The following is an 18,951-nucleotide window of genomic DNA, read 5'->3' as shown; positions in this document are numbered from 1 at the left end:
CCAGTCCTCAGTCACTTATTTTAATGGGAGAGTGAAACCCAGCGTGGAACGACGCTTTCTAAGCAGCAGTTGACCGCAACTAGATGGGTAGTTAGTAAAAACCCACCAAATATTTACCTAAAATACCCGTATTTGCCGTATACCGTAACTATGTATTTAGTGTGGTTAAAATATGATTTTATTATAGTCGTTAGTTTTCAGGCTGGCCCTTTCGGTTAACTCTTTGTCTATTGTAAGTAAAACCGCAAGTGCTACTACCTGAAAAAAAAGACTCGCTAACTTTGACCGCGGATACTATACGGCTATACTATGTATAGTCGTTAATTTTCAAGCTGGTCTTTGCAGCTAACTCATTGTCTATTGTAAGTAAAACCGCACGTGCTACCCACTCAATAAAAAACGGTTCGGTCAATTTAACCGGTTATTGAATTACAATTTCTATGGAACTTGCAATAAGATTCAAAATGAACTATGGAAAAATTGCGAGGCTGTGTGGGGTCCCTCTACGGTTACTGAGTTTCGGCGAGTCGAACGCTACAGAACCAGTCTAAAATATATTATGTGAACGAGATGCGTAACAAAGGCGCGTTATCCGATATAAAATGTATATATATCGGAGAGCGCACTTACACTGGTTTTTGAGCGTTGGCCTAGGGGGTCATCCATAAATTACATCACACGAATTTAGTGATTTCACATTTGGAAATCCCGTTCCCCCTCGTGTGACTTCACATATTTGACAATTTTGTTTTCAACGAAATTAGCAAATTGAATGAAATATAGTTATTTTAATAAAAATATTTAAAATAATAGGAATATTAGAAATTTTATGACACGAAACCGATACGATATATCGTTTCAAAAACTAGATTATTTAGTTGTATCGCGAATACAAACAATTAAAACAATTTTCGACTACAAGTGAAGTTAAAGTGACGTCACAAAGTTTGTTACTCCTCTCCCCCGTGTCACAACATGTCACATTTTCTAGACCCCCTCCCCCTAAACGTGGGACGTAATTAATAGTTTTCCATTGTAATTGGCACGTATTTAACCGGTCAACTAATTAATCGAATTTGGGTAGTTTAAAAAAATAGAAATGGGTACTTTTTTATTTTTTATTAGCCTACTTTGGTGTCCCACTGCTGGGCAAAGGTCTCCCCTCGTTTTTTCCATTCGACCCTGTCATCAGCATTTTCCCACCATTTGGGGTAGAATGCGTCCAAGTTGTCCCACCATCTCCTTTTCGGTCTGTCTGAACCCCGGCCTGCACCGTCTATGGTGTTCCGTGGGTCCCACTCAGTAACCATTTTGGCCATGGGTACTAAAATTAATAAATTGGCAACAAAAACGGTGCCTTAAATTAATCAATATGAGTTGTATTTTTATGAATTTTGGCCACAGTGCCAGGAAAGACAGTGATAACCTGGAAAAGCTGGTAATCACTGGTAAAATCGAAGGCGATAAGCCGAGACGCAGGAGCCCAATGCGGTGGACAGACCAAATTCGCTCAGCCCTTGATGTAATGCTCCACGATGCCCTACACTCGGCGACAGACAGAAAGAAGTGGCGGCGAATTGTCCAAGAGAAGCTAGAAGTTACCTAGAAGTGACCACGACCCTCAGTGATGAGGAAACCGATGCAAGGAGGAGGAGGAGACCACATTTTAAAAAGAAAACGGCTATATATTTGAGGTTCATATAAATTATTGGCGCTAAAATATTAATACACAGCCAAATTATATTATTATATGCCCAATGAAAGTTCGTGTTTAATATTTTAGATTCCCGAATATTGATAAGCCAATAGCGTATTTTACTGTATTTAAAATTAATTATTTTACACCATGCATGAAATAAAGCACCAGAAGATTAATGGAGAAACGTAGACAGCAGTTATTATTAGACACAATTTCTATTTTAAAGCCCGTATAAAACTACAAAGAGTAGGTAATTTGATTGTGACGTCACATGCTAGTGTTTCATATACATTCCATAGTAGCAAAATCGTTTTGACAGTTCGAAAAAAGAACCTGATTTGACAAGTAGTCAAATACCCTATTAGAATTATATGCCAATGACCGAACCTTTTTTGCAGGTAGTAGCACGTGCGGTTTTACTTACAATAGACAAAGTGTTAGCCGTAAGAACTACACATACTATGTAACAATCGCCGCGATATCTGGTAAGAGTATAATATTGTAAAGTATTTTCGTCGCAGTTTTATTTTAATAAACAACAGGTTAAAAACTGTATAATATGTGAATCAGCTTGCAACATGCACTTATCTAGAACGCAAGTAATTAAGTAACTTTGAAAGTAATTAAGTACCTTCTTATTTAAAACAAAATTGTTAACTATACTTTATCACGTATATATCCGCTAAATTCCAAATGACCTCTCACTGATAATCACATTTTTGCCAAAAACTAAGCGTAATAAGCTTCTTATAACATAAATATCATTAATACACGTTAACACAATTAAATAAAAGCCAATTTAGTACTTAAATCTCACCAAAATATTGAAATTTTGTTAATAATCGTTTTTACTCACCAAAATGAGTAAATACGAGTATTTACTGTATGCTTTGAGTAAATACCGAGTAAATACTCAGTATTTACTCACCCCTACCCATCTCTAGGTGGCCACACTGTCCTCCGTTTGTACGCTGGCCGTTTGTTTGACTGCTGTCGATATAGGTGGACGAGGTCCTCCACCGAAGCATCCATCGAGGGCGGGAATTCGGTGGATGCGAGCGGCACAGGATCGGTCGGACTATTACATACATGTTACCTATATCTAAGACATTAATATGTATATTGAGAAACACAAAATAGAAAAAAAATAGAAAATAAAGTTAATTTAAATATTGATTAATAGGGGGTATTACTGCAATGTTCTACCACCAGAGTGCAGCACTAGCACGTTTAGTAAACCATAGAGTAACTTATACATACTGTGCTTTTAACAGTTTTTTCACAAGTTTTCAGAGATAATAAAATATGACATTGATGCACGGAGGCGCGGTTTGTTTACAGAGAACCTACCGGAAAATGCGAATCCGAAATTTCGCTATCGGCCTCTTTATCGCTCGAATATGCAAGTGACAGAGATGTTAGGGTAGACCCTCAGATTGTGGTAGTGGCGCCCCCTGAGCAGAGTTTCGCGTAATATTCCCTATTCGCTTGGGGAAATTATAGCCCTTAATGTTCTTGCACAGTGCCTGTATCCATGCAGCAGTGTGAGAGTGGGACATCGGAAAATCAGCGCTGGAAGTCGCCAGCAACATGCTGAGATGAGGCCACTTTCTTCTTTGTACGTTTTTCATATATGTATTTTGTTTCGTTTGTTTATATGTTCTGGATGAATTTCTATTCTATTTTTTATGAAAATATGACGTTTAGAATGATGTAATACCTTACTTTGTCCAAAGTTAGCTTAGACGGACTATAAGTGCCTCAGAATGAATACAAAAATGGAAAAAGTTACTGGGTGACTTCAACTCACGGCCTCTGGATCGATACTCCAGCGCTCTGCCAACTGAGCCACCAAGACCTCATCGATAGTCAGCAAATCTTTCCACTATAAGGGTCTAAGCTTAATCACAGACATTTCTGCTTGTTAATGATTTAATTTATAAGTGCCTCGTTTTGCTATTTTTTGCACGGGATGCATTACATTAGATGTACAGTTTAACTAATTTGAAGTTAACATGTTTACGATTCTTCGATATTTCAAGCACCATATTATGGCATCGTTGCTAATGTTCTAATCACGTGTATCTCATTATGCAGAGAAGTGTAATTGTACATTTAATTGCACCGCAGTGTAATGAGGTCAGCGCGAGATTTCGGTACAACAGGTGATAGATGGAGTTAAATGATGGTGATTATGATAGTGAAATGCCATTTGAGGCATTGGGTATTAGTTGATAAATAAAAACTATGTTGAATATCAGTTTCTGCTTTCTGGCAAACAAATTCATTTACTTAATAAATACTGATTACAATTGTTACAATATACTTTTAGGTTTCCGTACCCAAAGGGACCCTATTACTAAGACTCCGCTGTCCGTCTGTCTGTCTGTCTGTCTGCCTGTCACCAGGCTGTATCTCATGAACCGTGATAGATAGACAGTTGAAATTTTCACAGATGATGTATTTCTGTTGCCGCTGTAACAACAAATACTAAAAAGTACGGAACCCTCGGTGCGCTAGTCCGACTCGCAATTGGTGCCCTGAAGTTGACTTTCATACTATACCTATTACAAAACTTATATTACGATCGACTGAGTAAAATATAGGTATTTGAGGTACTTACCTTAAATTAGTTTGTTGATTTTACTGTCTTAAACGTTTACTTCTAATAAATATAAATTAAAAAACCGGACAATTGCGAGTCGGACTAGCGCACCGAGGGTTCCGTACTTTTTTAGTATTTGTTGTTATAGCGGCAACAGAAATACATCATTTGTGAAAATTTCAACTGTCTAGCTATCACGGTTCATGAGATACAGCCTGGTGACAGGCAGACGGACAGCGGATTCTTAGTAATAGGGTCCCGTTTTTACCCTTTGGGTACGGAACCCTAAAAATCAACTCGAGATTTTGTATGTCAAATAGATCTAATAAAATATTTTTTCTGTGCGACAATCAAATTATGTCTGGGGGCCGATTTTTGAATTTCGACCACTTCATTTCGTGTATTTCGTTCAATAATATCTCCACTACTAGGCATTAAAATTCTACTAATAGAATGGTCAAACTACCTAAATTCCCAACTTCTTTCGCTCGTATTTCAAAAATTAGCATTTCGCCGTTTTTCACGGATTTTCGAGTGACGAAATAGAGCGATCGATATTCAAAAGTCGCCCCCCATGTACGTAAATAATTACGTTTATTTATAGGCACTAATGATATTTTTCTTAGAAAACACCTTTCTATCAGTCAGTAGATTTTCAGAACAGGAAATAAACAGGAATAAACAAGAAATCACAACAAAATAAACAAATAGAGATATTATCTATCATAAAATGGCAATTAACCGTGAGCTCTAATAATGTATGGCTGACTGCCATAATAAGATGATATCTTTCTGATTATATGCTTTGACGACCGGTCTGGCCTAGTGGGTAGTGACCCTGCCTGTGAAGCCGATGGTCCTGGGTTCGAATCCCGGTAAGGGCATTTATTTGTGTGATGAGCACAGATATTTGTTCCTGAGTGGTGATTTCTATGTATTTGTATATTATATATATCGTTGTCTGAGTACCCACAACACAAGCCTTCTTGAGCTTATTGTGGGACTTAGTCAATCTGTGTAAGAATGTCTGAACTGCTATAATAATGTAAGTAGTAGGTATCTCATACTTTAAATAACACAAGAAGTTTAACCATTAGTGCCATTATACCGATATTCGATAGAAAACTAAGTACTAACTCTACAACGCGGTACGACACCTACATTAGATGCCAAATGTAGTAAGTTAATATGAAACTTGTATAGAGATAAAACGTTGACATGGAACACGGTAAAATATAATAAGCAAGTTTCTTTTATCACGAGTCTTGTGTTGTACTAGTCAATATTCATAGATTATGTATATGATGATTGCTTGCAAAGCGACAGTTGTTTTTGAGAAAGATGTGAAATAAATCGTGTTTATCTCAGAAACACTTAATCCTTAAATGCATGATCCTTTAATACATGTTCCACATAATTGTTTGCCGATTCTAGAAAAAAATATAAAAACAATATAACAACGATTTTCACTGCGAAATCAGTGTTAGAAGTTGCATAGGCTAAATTATAAAGGTTTTGCCCGCGACTTCGTCTGCGTGGAATTAGTAATTTGGGTACCTTAATTTTTAAATATAGGTTTATAGAACTTTATTTTCTCAAAGAAATTATACATTTCACTTCAGAGAAACTTAACTACAGCAGAACTAAATATAAATAAATATAAATAATCAGTAAGTATAGCGAGTGCATGCGTACTCACTTACAAAGCTCTTAATTAACTAAAACTTAAAAATAAATAAATAATAAAACTTATTGGTAACTACCAACTTAACTTAACATCCGTAACATTTAAGAACGAAAATGCTACTTTTTTATTATCTGCTTTTAAATTTAAATCCATCCTTTTTTTCACCCCCAAATTGAATGTTAGGAATGATTTGAACCCGAATTTATTGCTTCTTCTACAGTAGGTACTCGTATACTACTAATATAACCTGATGTTAAATAGGTCCCTAATAAAAACTTTAAATGTTGACAATTTTCAAGTAGTAAATTTCGATATCCACCTTATCATCGTAGGCATACTTGTTTCACTTGTTTGCTAGATTTGCCTTGTACTTCATAATACTCCATGGCCGTATTTTCGTAGGCAATCATCGTAGGCATACTTGTTTCACTTGTTTGCTAGATTTGCCTTGTACTTCATAATACTCCATGGCCGTATTTTCGTAGGCAATCATCGTAGGCATACTTGTTTCACTTGTTTGCTAGATTTGCCTTGTACTTCATAATACTCCATGGCCGTATTTTCGTAGGCAATCATCGTAGGCATACTTGTTTCACTTGTTTGCTAGATTTGCCTTGTACTTCATAATACTCCATGGCCGTATTTTCGTAGGCAATCATCGTAGGCATACTTGTTTCACTTGTTTGCTAGATTTGCCTTGTACTTCATAATACTCCATGGCCGTATTTTCGTAGGCAATCATCGTAGGCATACTTGTTTCACTTGTTTGCTAGATTTGCCTTGTACTTCATAATACTCCATGGCCGTATTTTCGTAGGCAATCATCGTAGGCATACTTGTTTCACTTGTTTGCTAGATTTGCCTTGTACTTCATAATACTCCATGGCCGTATTTTCGTAGGCAATCATCGTAGGCATACTTGTTTCACTTGTTTGCTAGATTTGCCTTGTACTTCATAATACTCCATGGCCGTATTTTCGTAGGCAATCATCGTAGGCATACTTGTTTCACTTGTTTGCTAGATTTGCCTTGTACTTCATAATACTCCATGGCCGTATTTTCGTAGGCAATCATCGTAGGCATACTTGTTTCACTTGTTTGCTAGATTTGCCTTGTACTTCATAATACTCCATGGCCGTATTTTCGTAGGCAATCATCGTAGGCATACTTGTTTCACTTGTTTGCTAGATTTGCCTTGTACTTCATAATACTCCATGGCCGTATTTTCGTAGGCAATCATCGTAGGCATACTTGTTTCACTTGTTTGCTAGATTTGCCTTGTACTTCATAATACTCCATGGCCGTATTTTCGTAGGCAATCATCGTAGGCATACTTGTTTCACTTGTTTGCTAGATTTGCCTTGTACTTCATAATACTCCATGGCCGTATTTTCGTAGACATTGTATCCTCTTTAATGAATCTACTCTTTGATATAAAGTATGCAACCGTTAGCACGATGCTTGTTAGTCTTGTAACAGAGCCATGTTCCTTTCACACGACGATTGCGAAAGGTCGAGCCCTTTACACGCCTCTACCGCACAAGGTAATTACTTTTTCATATTAGATTTTTATAAGCAGCACCGATATCACACTCTATATTATACAGTTTGGCCAAAAAATATGTGCATTCCCGTTGCCAGGGACATTTTGGGATTATACTATGCAACTTTTAGTATGGGACCAACCCCAAAATCGCGAAAAAGATTTTTGGCTGTTTCATACATTTGTCATGGCTGGTCCATTTTCTATGGGAGAGTAATTTTTTTTTGGGATTGCATGGTTGATCCCATAGTAAAAGTTGCTCAGTATAATCTCAAAACCTCCCTAGCTATATAGTTATATTCGAATAAATAAGTGTCATAGGGCCCAACGTGATAATAATATGACTACGTCGCACTTGCTCTAAACTGCAGTAGGTAGTACCTAATATATGTTGAAATTTTGCTACTAATTTTTCTTCGAATCGCTCTGTACATAAAATGAGTTCAATTATGTGATCATATTTTGCCGTTTTTTCTTCGTCCATTATGCGAGAGGTGAAAAATTGGAATGGTTAAAGTTAAGGGAAGTGTGCAGGGGGTTTTTGGTGATTTAACTCTACCAGTACCTATAGCCTCGTAAGACCCACCATACAAAGTTTTCAAATTTGTAATTTGAACCTTGTTCTATAAATAAATTGGAACGAATTTAGTTTGTTTTAAAAAGCGATGAAACATAAGAAATGCTACTTTATTTGGTTTATGAAAGGTTCTAATTTGATTGAAACTGAGTGTACATTGTAATGTACACTGGGCCTTACGAGGATAGATAAATGGAAGCTTAGCAAAATGGAGGTCCTAAGTAGGTAGACACAAACCCCCGTAGCGTATCAATGTGTTTCTTTAAATATTATTTGATATTTACCCGTTGCTTTCTATTAAAGTAATACCTACCACATGAGGAGGGAACAAAGGTGTGTATGTAAGCCCCCCCCTCCTAATTAGGCTATCGTTGAGACTACCCAAAAACCAATGAGAGGCCGTGCATTGACTTGGGACTAATGATAACAAAACAGTTACAGCATAATTATAGGCAAACATATAAACAACTTTTATGACAGCTATTACGACTACCGTCTCGATGGAGATTGATTGCACCGTAAAAATTGCTTCAACATACCGATGGCTGATGCAACGATTTATGCGGCCTATTAGTGGCTGTTAAACAGTCTAATTGAGGCACGATGAGAAGATTTTCTAGCAGTCTGATTATACAGTAGTAGAGTTAGTTTACTATCATTTAAAATGTCAATGGAACTTTGGGTATCTGTCTAGGTACTAATGCATCAATTTTGACGAAATCGTGTGACGTGCCAATTAATGCCAGCTCAATTTAGCTATTTTTGGAAGTCCATCCTCTGGGAGAATAAAAGAAAACAGACAGACCGAATGCACACACGGGCGAAGCAGCGGGCACAACTGCACACAGTACAAGCTTACGTAGGTAGTAAACGACTTGGACCTGAAGAATGCGAAATGTTAATGGCTAACAAATAAACTTGGTCAGATTGTCACATGAATTTGAGCATTTGAAACTAGACAGCACATGAAACAAAAGCTAGAAAAAATATTTCTAACAAACTTTTGACTTTTAAATAAAAACATAAAAGTCATCCTGAACCAAAAATACCTAGAATCGTATGACGTTACCTACATCGGTAAAATATTCCGCTGGATTTTCGGTCGGGATTTTTTGTTTGCAGTCTGGCAACCCACTGGCGCGTATTGCCATATTTGCTGCGCAAACAGAAAAATCGGGAAAAAGTATGGATTCTCGCCTCCCCAGTGGTAAATATTTTACGCGGGTAAGAGCAACTACGTTTATAACGAATGCTTAATTTCGAATTTCATTTACATATTTTGCATGTTTTAACAAAGACTTGATAAATTATATTAAGTTGATGAGTGCACATGTTGATGTTAATGACCCACTGTTTAAGTTTACTTTGATAGTCAATCGGAAATAAGATACAACGGAAATGGTGAAAGATGGATCTGAAAATTATTGAATTTGATTCTCTTGTGAGGAAAGATTAGTCTAAGGCATTTTGACCGATCCTTTCATAGCTCTCCTCATACTCACTTACTTTATAAATATGTCCCAATAAATTAAGTGAGTGACTGAGCGTCTTTTATTAGATGATACCTAAAGAATTTGGACCGAAGATAAACCCTAAGTGAAAAGTATAAATGTGTGTTGGTCCTTAGGATCTGCTTGCTTGAGGTAACCTACTAAAGCTAGACTGACCTGCAAAACGCACGTCGCACGCGTACTTCTCGACGCAGTCGTTGTTGCTGCGGTCGGTGGCGCCGCTAGCCACAGACGCCACGGACATGGCGCGCAGCAGCTTCGTGTCCGTCTGTCCTACTATAATAAACTGACCTAGGCACGTCGCACACATACTTCTCGACGCAATCGGTGTTGCTGCGGTCGGTGGCGCCGCTAGCCACAGATGCCACGGACATGGCGCGCAGCAGCTTCGTATCCGTCTGTCTGTCCTACTATAATAAACTGACCTGCAAAAGGCACGTCGCACACGTACTCCTCGACGCAGTCGGTGTTGCTGCGGTCGGTGGCGCCGCTAGCCACAGACGCCACGGACATGGCGCGCAGCAGCTCCGAGTCCGTCTGGCAGTCGCGTAACAGCTCGCGGAGCATGGACCGCCGCTTGTATTCCTGGGGAGGGAAGCTTTGGTCTGATACAGAATTTAAGTGAGACAAGTTAAGGGGAGATTTCATTGGCAGGTATCGCACACTAGAGAGGGACTAGAAACCTCGCCACACACACATCGAGTCACATCTACCGCGAAAAACGAAACTCGAAATTTCATTATCTAGCTGCCTCTCTGTCGCTCTTGCATATTCGAGCAATCGAGAGGCAGATAAAGAAATTTCGAATTTCGTTATACGCGGTAGGGCCTTTTAGTCCTAGAGACGAAAAATTAACGTCATTTTAAAGGAATTGTTATTTATTTCCATACTATTTTTACTTGTGTATGCATAATTCCATTTACACATAATTTGTTCCATTTCTTTTCGATGTTGCGAGACCTAATCTACTCCTTTTGACAAATTGACTGTTAATTTGTTCCACTTCCTCTCGATGTTGAGAGACCTAGGGTCCGTTTATCAAAAGCTTGTAGCTTGTAATACGTGGAAATCCCTTTCTAACAAAAGCTGTCAAAAAGGGACTTCCACTTGTATTACAAGCTACAAGCTTGTGATAAACGGGCCCTAGGTTTCGCAACACGAGAGGAAATGAAACAAATTAACTGTTGCTTACTGTAGGTTTTGTAAAACAGGGAAGATAGGTCTTGCATGTAGTTTAACTTTAGACACTTACCTAATTGTATTGGTCTCTGTATTCCATTATTATTTTTTGTGTAGGTACACATTAGGCAGGTATTTATATATATGATAAGCCGTACCTCAGTAATACCTAAAATAAATCTGCCTGCATTCTAAATGCACTTGCGACAACCGGGTTGCTAGCCGAAATGACAATCGTTAATGGAAAACGCCAATCAAAACTTTAACAATGTATGGAAATAGTCACGTGACTTTTCATATCATCCGTCCTCCCGATACATTTTTAGGGTTCCGTACCTCAAAAGGAAAAAACAGAACCCTTATAGGATCACTCGTGCGTCTGTTTGTCAGAGCTCATTTTCTCCAAAACTACTGGACCAGTACAGTTGATATTTGGTACACGTATTTAAATTAGAGACGGACATGTAACGTAAACATGGGGGCGACTTTTGGGGGGTAAATGGGAAAATTAAAAAATAAAGATTTTCAAAGTATATCGCGTTACATATCAAATAAAAGACCTTATTTTAAAAATCTCAAATATATATTTTTTGTAATTTTAAAATAAATAGATTGTTGTGAGTAGAGATTTAGAAGTTATTAAAGAAAACAGACAAAAAATTACCATTCCCCCTTTATCTCCGAAACTACTGGGACTAAAGTTTTGAAAAAAATACCCAAAATAGTTATTTTCTTTACCTATAGATGTCAGGGAAACCTGTTAGAAATGTGCAGTCAAGCGTGAGTAGGACTTAATTACTTAGTTTTTGATCCGACTCCTACGGGTTTTTAAAGACATTTCACTCGTTTCACAAAAAAAAATACATTGTTAAAAATTGCACGAGTCCGACTCGCACTTGGCCGGTTTCATTTTTTCATTTAGCGTTTATAGATGTACGATTTTCATCTTGGCTAGGCTGCACACACTGCTTATTACTTATGACAGTGCTATCATCATCCCTTGTTACTTTTCCACCGAAGTTGATCACTTAATCCCTGTTTATTACATTATGTACCTCTTCATTTTGTGCAGTTAAGTGTTTACTAGTTAGCTACTTAGTTAATCGGAAATTACAGTACGATGGTGCAATAATGTGAGTGCCTTACTCATTGCTCTTTGAAACGATTCAGGCGCACACCCGGCACACCGCACACTGACTGGCAGTTATTCGCTTCGGTTTCATTGCACTTAAGTTTTACAAATTGATGATTTTTTTACATCTTTATTTTAGAAAGTTTCTAGACTAGTATTTTTTTCATAAAATTTTGGTGTCTTATGATCTTTTTGTGAAATTCTTATTATCTATAATAAAAATTCAATGTTTTTAACTGCATCAATAAATTGCTCTGATATTTAGATTAAGGTAATATTTGTAAAACTTGACAATTTGAAAGTGCTTGTTGCTAGGCCTATTTGAATAAAGAATATTTTGACTAACCGATGTTTAGGATTTGACATTAAGGCATTGAGAGTTGAGACTTAACTTGTTTTGGATTTTAGGACAAATAAAGACAATGCCATTATGTTATTTAGGTGCAATTAAACTAAAGTTATTCTTAGAGCGGCCAGTCATTTATAGCGTGGCTACGATAAGGCAGGAAATTAAATAATTAGAAACTTTTTATCGAAATCAGGCTGGGATCCTTCTCGTATATTTAGGTTAGGCTTATAAATAATTTAGTGTCGCACTACCAGGCAAAGTCGAGATAGGATAGGACAAAGCCGATTTGGAATAATATTAGGAGGGCTAACATTGACAAATGGGGCATTTTCTATGAAGGGACCTTATTGTCGATGGCGCTTACGCCGCACAGCGTCGCGCGGCATTGTATGTATATCGGGGCATCGTTTATATTGGCGTAAGCGCCATCGACAATAAGGTCCCTTTTTATAGGAAATTGCACAAATGGCATATTCCCCAATATCTAAAGGGTCTCCGGCAAGCTTGGTTCTCCATACAAACGTAGTTCCGCTCTCATTTTAAAACGACTAGCTAGATTGCTCTGAAACTTTCTACTTACAATAGGATAAGATATATCTATGTCTGTAATTAGTTTATGTAGCTTCAGATACCATAGTTAAAAAAATACAGCGAATTTAAGTTTTTCATACAAAACTTGTTTGTGCTCTATTTAGTTTGTTTTATAACCTGGATATATATAAACTAATTTCAGACCTAGATATACCTCATGTCATTGTATGTGCAAAGTTTCATTACAACCCAAAACGTAGTTTTAAAATGAGAGCGGAACTACGTTTGTATGGAAAGGTGCAATTCGGCCGAGCTTGCCGGGGACTCTTAAATGACAGTGTATTAATGTGTATACATTATATGTATGAATGCGGTTGACAGCACTGTACCTACTCTTTACCTATAATCTTATCTTTGGGAGTAGGTACCAAACAATATACAATATTTCAACTGGTTTCATTAGTTAGTTACCTAGTTAATAAAGGAAAAGTATATTAAAAGTATATTTATCCCTTTTTGATAGAGTTGGACCAAGATAAGTCTGCAACGATTTTGATAGCACACGCAGTGCAAGTGTTATTTTAAACGTCAAACTTATTTATTTATTTATTTAAGCTTTATTGCACAATACATGAAGGTACAAAAGGCGGACTTAATGCCTTAAGGCGTTCTTTACCAGTCAGCCAATGGGTAAACTTCTATGAAATTATGACGTATAAATAACACTTGCACTCTTATCATGGTCTAACTCTAATTGTGTAATCATGCAGTAATGTCACTAGGTAGTTGGGAACTTAAACTAACTTAAACTAGTTATTATGTGCTATAATTGAAGGCATGTTTACAAAAACAACATAACTACACTAGACATGAATTTACAGGAAACGAAAAAAACTAAATGTCTTCTTATATTTATTAGTTATTGGACATAAACATTGTATAGGTGATTTTAGTAAGTGGCTAATAATTCCGAAATATACAATAAAAATTTAGAGACCAGTATTTTTGGAAAAAAATTGAAAAATAAGTTCGACACTACGTCACACTATTTTTGTAAAATTTTGTTAGCTATGTTCTTTTTGTAAGAAAATAAAATAAGTTTCTATAGAAATTATGTTTTGTATTCTATCAGAGAGGTACAGATTTATCTTACTTAACTAGTAGAGGTATATTTTTGGGGACTGATTTTGGACAATTGGGGACATCTTTGGACACTATCTTTTGCTCTACGTGTAGATCCTGCTTAGACGAATACCAAAAACTCAAATCCGCAAAAAATGTTAGTTATGTTGTTTTTGTAAACATGCCTTCAATTAAAAAATACTGACAATACTTACAGGTTCAAAGTTTTCTTCGTGAGTAGGAATGAAGATTTCAGCAAACATAATAAAATAAAACAAAAAATAAATGACTAAGTAATTTATTAAAATCGCAAATTAACAAAAATAATACATGACCAAGCTTTAAATTAACAAATTGTAATAAAATAGGACATAGTTTAATTTAGGGTAAACGACTCAGTTGATAACCAATTTAAAAAGGGTTGATACTACAGATGTGCGGAAAGTTTCCAAAAAGTTCTCGGAAATTTCAGGATAATTACTAAACAAACAAAAGAAAGTTTCATTTTGGAAATGGAAAATTGGAAAGCTTCCGACGGGACATCAGTAGTTGTTACAACGAATACTAAGGAATAGACGTTCTGTGCCAACGTAGGCCAATCAGGGACTATTCTAAGACTGAACGAGATAGTAGTATCGTTTACGGCTTCTAATGCCTGAATGCGTCCCGTAGATAGGCCTACATTGGTCTACACAGAAGAAACGCTCAAAAAGATGTATTTGTTCATCATCATCTTGATATTAAAAGCCATCTTTAGCTTTTAGAATTTGTAGATATTTACTGCAGGGTTGTCGGCAGCAGAAGTTTCTAAACGGACGAGGAGTTCACAATTAACTGAACAGAGCTTTAATGTTTTCAGGAAAACAAGAACGTGTGCAGGTCATTTGATGAACTTACCCGCTTGCTTACTGCTGCTGCCGACGGTAGCAAGGCAATTTTGTTTCTAGTTGAATATGAACAGGTATGAACACTAAATGGGCTGTTATTATTACGTTAGGGTAAGGTTACGTGTGTGCTAAAACTACTGGATGTAGAACTACATTTCTAATGCTATGGAATGATTGGTCGAAACAAACCGCCTTAAACGAAAACCCGTTACTGTATGTCGCGTACTAAATACACAACCGTTCCAATTAAAGTCACGTTTACCCTATGTTTTTTTGTTAGTATGCATGTACTACTTTTAATTCAGTCTGTTTTATAATCACGAACAGGTAAATCTTCTTTTAATACTCGAATAAAGGCATTTTTAAAATTCGAATTTACGTAACTATAGGAATATATGCGTTTTTAGGACTACCACTATTAATGATACTGTCATGTAGGTACTTAGAAAATCTTATAATAAAATTCGTTATGATTGTTATGAATGTCGAAATTAACAAAATATGATAGTTTATTTCAAATATTTCATATGGAAGACTCATTCATAAAAATATATATTTCTTTTTAAATTCTAAAACATCACAATTATTAAACCAAAGGCATAGTCAATATAAATATTGTAGTAAGTAATGTTAAAAGTTAATTATCATTAAAATTTATTTTCTTATACAAGATAAAAAAAAATCTTCAACATAAGCACAAAACTATAGCTTACACATAGATTCTGACATGTTTCACATTTTAAACTTATTATCATAATTAATCCTACATAATATAGCACCTAAGAAATACTTTTCCATTGATATTTTAACATTAAACAATTTATAATTAATAAAAATCACCTGATACAAAAGCACCAGAATAAGAAGGACTAGGTATTATAAAATACCGAAAATCAATGTAAACTTGTAAATGCATGAACTGGGTTTGTCAATCATGTCATCTATTTCCTAACTCGTCTGCCTGAGATTTTTTTCTAATTCTTATTTCTTCTACAACCTCCATAATAAGCTGAAACGTTTGAAAAATATTTGTAATTTTTTATCAAACATTTTCGATGCATCGTTCTTGAATGAACGAAATATCGGAAATGTCAAATTTAAAAACTGTTGAAAGATCATGCTCATTCATCATGCCATTTTTTTTTAAGTTACTTATTGTCTTAACATAAATAAAGCGTTAGTACTATGGATGGTATAGAAAGGATGCCAATCTCTTATGGCAGAATTGTTGCAAAAGTGACCGCTTTCAGCTTTAAATAATAGTTCCTAATCTCTCCGGTGGCGCTATTTAGGCTCTGGGACATGAGTATAACATGACACAACAAATAACCCGACCAAATTACGTAGGTTGTTTTTGGTAGTATTACGGTGTATGGTGGCGCCGCCTAATTACTGTTTTTTGATGGACACTTTTCATACAAAGAGATTTGGCTCCTTTATATAGTCTCCATGGTTAGTACAAAAAAACGACAATAAATAATTTTAACGTAAGTAACCGTAAGTAAAACTGGAAAGTTTCGAGTGCCTTATTTTTTGTACTGTTCACTTTTCCTGGGCATTATTTTTACAAAGTGATTTTGATTTGTGCAGTTCAAAACCTACTACGTCATAAACATAAATAACAGAAAAACATAATTAGGTAGGTACATACACAAATATAAGTGCTGTGACAACTACGTGCAATCAGGACTAACCTGGCTTAAGGGCCTGATCCTTTCGTGTATGCTGTTCTCCGCCTGACGCGCTGAGGGTGGCGGATGGTCAGGCGTAGGGGGCTGCTCATAATGCGTGGGCGATAGCGGAATATCCACCCTCGGCCCGTCGTAATACCGCTCACAGTCACTTGGACTGTTAATCGATTGATCATCTAAAAGACTTTCCAAGGAAGATCTGTCTTGGTTGGAGTAGTTTCTGACTCTGTCCTCCATTCTTTCGTTGTCGTTCTGTGGTCCGAAACTTCTTCTTAGTTTTCTTCTAGGGTTCTGTTCTTTGATGACGACGTTTTCGTACATAGCCGTGATGGCGACAGGCTGTGAGCGGTTCTTGAGGCTGGGGCGAGGGTTGGGCACGGGGGCCACGCGGGGAGAGTTGTGGTTTTCTTCGAACTCGGGGTAGGAGAGTTTACCGTCAACGTATTGGTCGACGGAACGACCGTGTTTGAGGTAATGTTTAGCACCCTGTAACAAAAGAGATCCGTGGTCATATATTAAATTTAGACTTATTAAGAGTCAAACGAATCTACCTGCCGCCATACATCAAGATACCTATGTTCTTAAGTATCGTAATCGAAATTACGCTCTCATTTTAAAACTACATGAAATTTAAAATGCACATTCAAGTGAAAAACATGTGTACATACAATTTCTAGCAACGTAATTCGGGATTCTGAGAGATTTGTTCAGGGTTTCTTAGGCGAGCCCTGCGTGAAGGGTAGTGTGTGTAGCATACCTGTATCTCATCCAAGTCGTCCTGACTCCTCGCATGGGTCCGCAGCTCGTAACTGTACCCGGAGGAGGGTGAGTTGGCGTGAGTGGGAGATACTGAGAGATTTCTTCGGGGAGGTTTCTTAGGCGGCGTGGGCTGTGAGCAAGAAAAATATAACTTTATACTAAGTAGTAGGTATAATTACCTACTTATCTTATGATTTTTCGGGGGCTCTAGCGGATACACCTCGACCCATACGATTCTTTTGTGCAATTACCCCCTTAGGACAGATCCGTCAACACCTCTAGAGCTTTTTCGACCATCTCCATGTACCAGATGATGGAGCTCATGGGTAGCATTTTGAATTATTTTGGTACAGATAGCCTGCTCCAAAGTCCTTCATTCTTTGTCTGGCGTGGGCGTGACATTCACACATTATTAGGTGTTTTACCGTATCTTCCTCTTCGCCACATATTTTAGTCATAATACCTACGCAACATAAAATTGGTTAAATGATTAACTCGAGTATGATTGAGCATATCAATTCAAAAGCTATGCTAATAGACATCGTATTTCATAAATTTTCCTCAAATATGTCGATCCGAGACAGACGTTTCGATAGACAAAGTAGGTATCTCTATCATGAGCCATGGCTCAAAATACCAGTGGACCAGAAAAAAAAACCGGCCAAGTGCGAGTCGGACTTGCGCACTGAGGGTTCCGTACTTTTTAGTATTTGTTGTTATAGCGGCAACAGAAATACATCATCTGTGAAAATTTCAACTGTCTAGCTATCACGGTTCATGAGATACAGCCTGGTGACAGACGGACAGCGGAGTCTTAGTAATAGGGTCCCGTTTTTACCCTTTGGGTACGGAACCCTAAAAACACTATCCCCATTCAGAGCTTTCGTGTTGAATTTTATAGGAACTGCCAACTGCGATATTGTCACCACGAAAATAATGTAATGTTTGCTGCTCACCAATGATCAAAATAAAACCTGCCCAGTACCCATTCAATGGTTTAGCAATTGGCACAATTAAAGAAATTTGTCAGCGTCTTTATTTAGACCTAAATATAATTTTAAACTTAGCCTTCACTTCAATTAAGAACACGACACCGTGTCATCGCCCGCGCTTATCAAATTGCATGGTGGAAAGAACGGGAACCGCCTATTCCTAGAGCTCGTTGTCGTTGCTAAACCGCAATTGAACAGGGAATTTGAATACAGCGTCGTTGATAGCCGGTGGTCCAAAGTTACAGAGAAATGTGGACGTTTGCAGTCGGGGAAAACCTTGTGAACTTTATACATAAGAGGAATGTTAACTGTATTGGATATTTCTTTAGAAAATCATCTGTTTTTATTGCTTTGCATTGTATTTCTGGAGGGAATTAAATATTATTATTCACAACGACGGGACTTAATAGCGTAAAAAAAGTTTTAAATCGTGAAAGTTTAAATCAGGGGAATTAAATATGTCTTAATTCTAAAATTAGAAGTAAGTACTTTCTGAAGACACGGGCTCTGTCATTTAATAACTCGTTTATAATTTATCTCAATCAGAAAGTGATAATAGTTCACGCCCAATTCTAAATAGTCCCGTTAGGGTTCAACTAATATAATTAATTCAAGCATATTTATGACTCCAGACAGGTTTCATAATACATAAGGTGGAAAATACTGAGAAGATGTAAATACCCAAAT

General features: G+C 36.9%; 1 protein-coding gene across 2 annotated transcripts in view; it reads right to left on the bottom strand.

Annotated features, from left to right (window-relative positions):
- LOC134747247 (uncharacterized) overlaps positions 1–18,951 on the bottom strand; it is a 143,392-nt gene that overhangs the window by 71,620 nt on the left and 52,821 nt on the right. For both annotated transcript variants that reach the window (XM_063681853.1, XM_063681851.1), the window contains exons 9-11: positions 17,271–17,402; positions 16,517–16,999; positions 10,048–10,207 (exon numbers count right to left, since the gene is read on the bottom strand). In XM_063681853.1, the coding sequence (XP_063537923.1) occupies positions 10,048–10,207; positions 16,517–16,999; positions 17,271–17,402 (775 nt within the window). The remainder of the gene's footprint in view (positions 1–10,047; positions 10,208–16,516; positions 17,000–17,270; positions 17,403–18,951) is intronic.

The sequence above is a fragment of the Cydia strobilella genome, chromosome 14, assembly GCF_947568885.1.
Source record: "Cydia strobilella chromosome 14, ilCydStro3.1, whole genome shotgun sequence".
NCBI classification, from domain to species: Eukaryota; Metazoa; Arthropoda; class Insecta; order Lepidoptera; family Tortricidae; genus Cydia; species Cydia strobilella.
The sequence above is the reverse complement of the archived record's forward strand: the minus strand, read 5'-3'. Positions and strand labels throughout refer to the sequence as shown.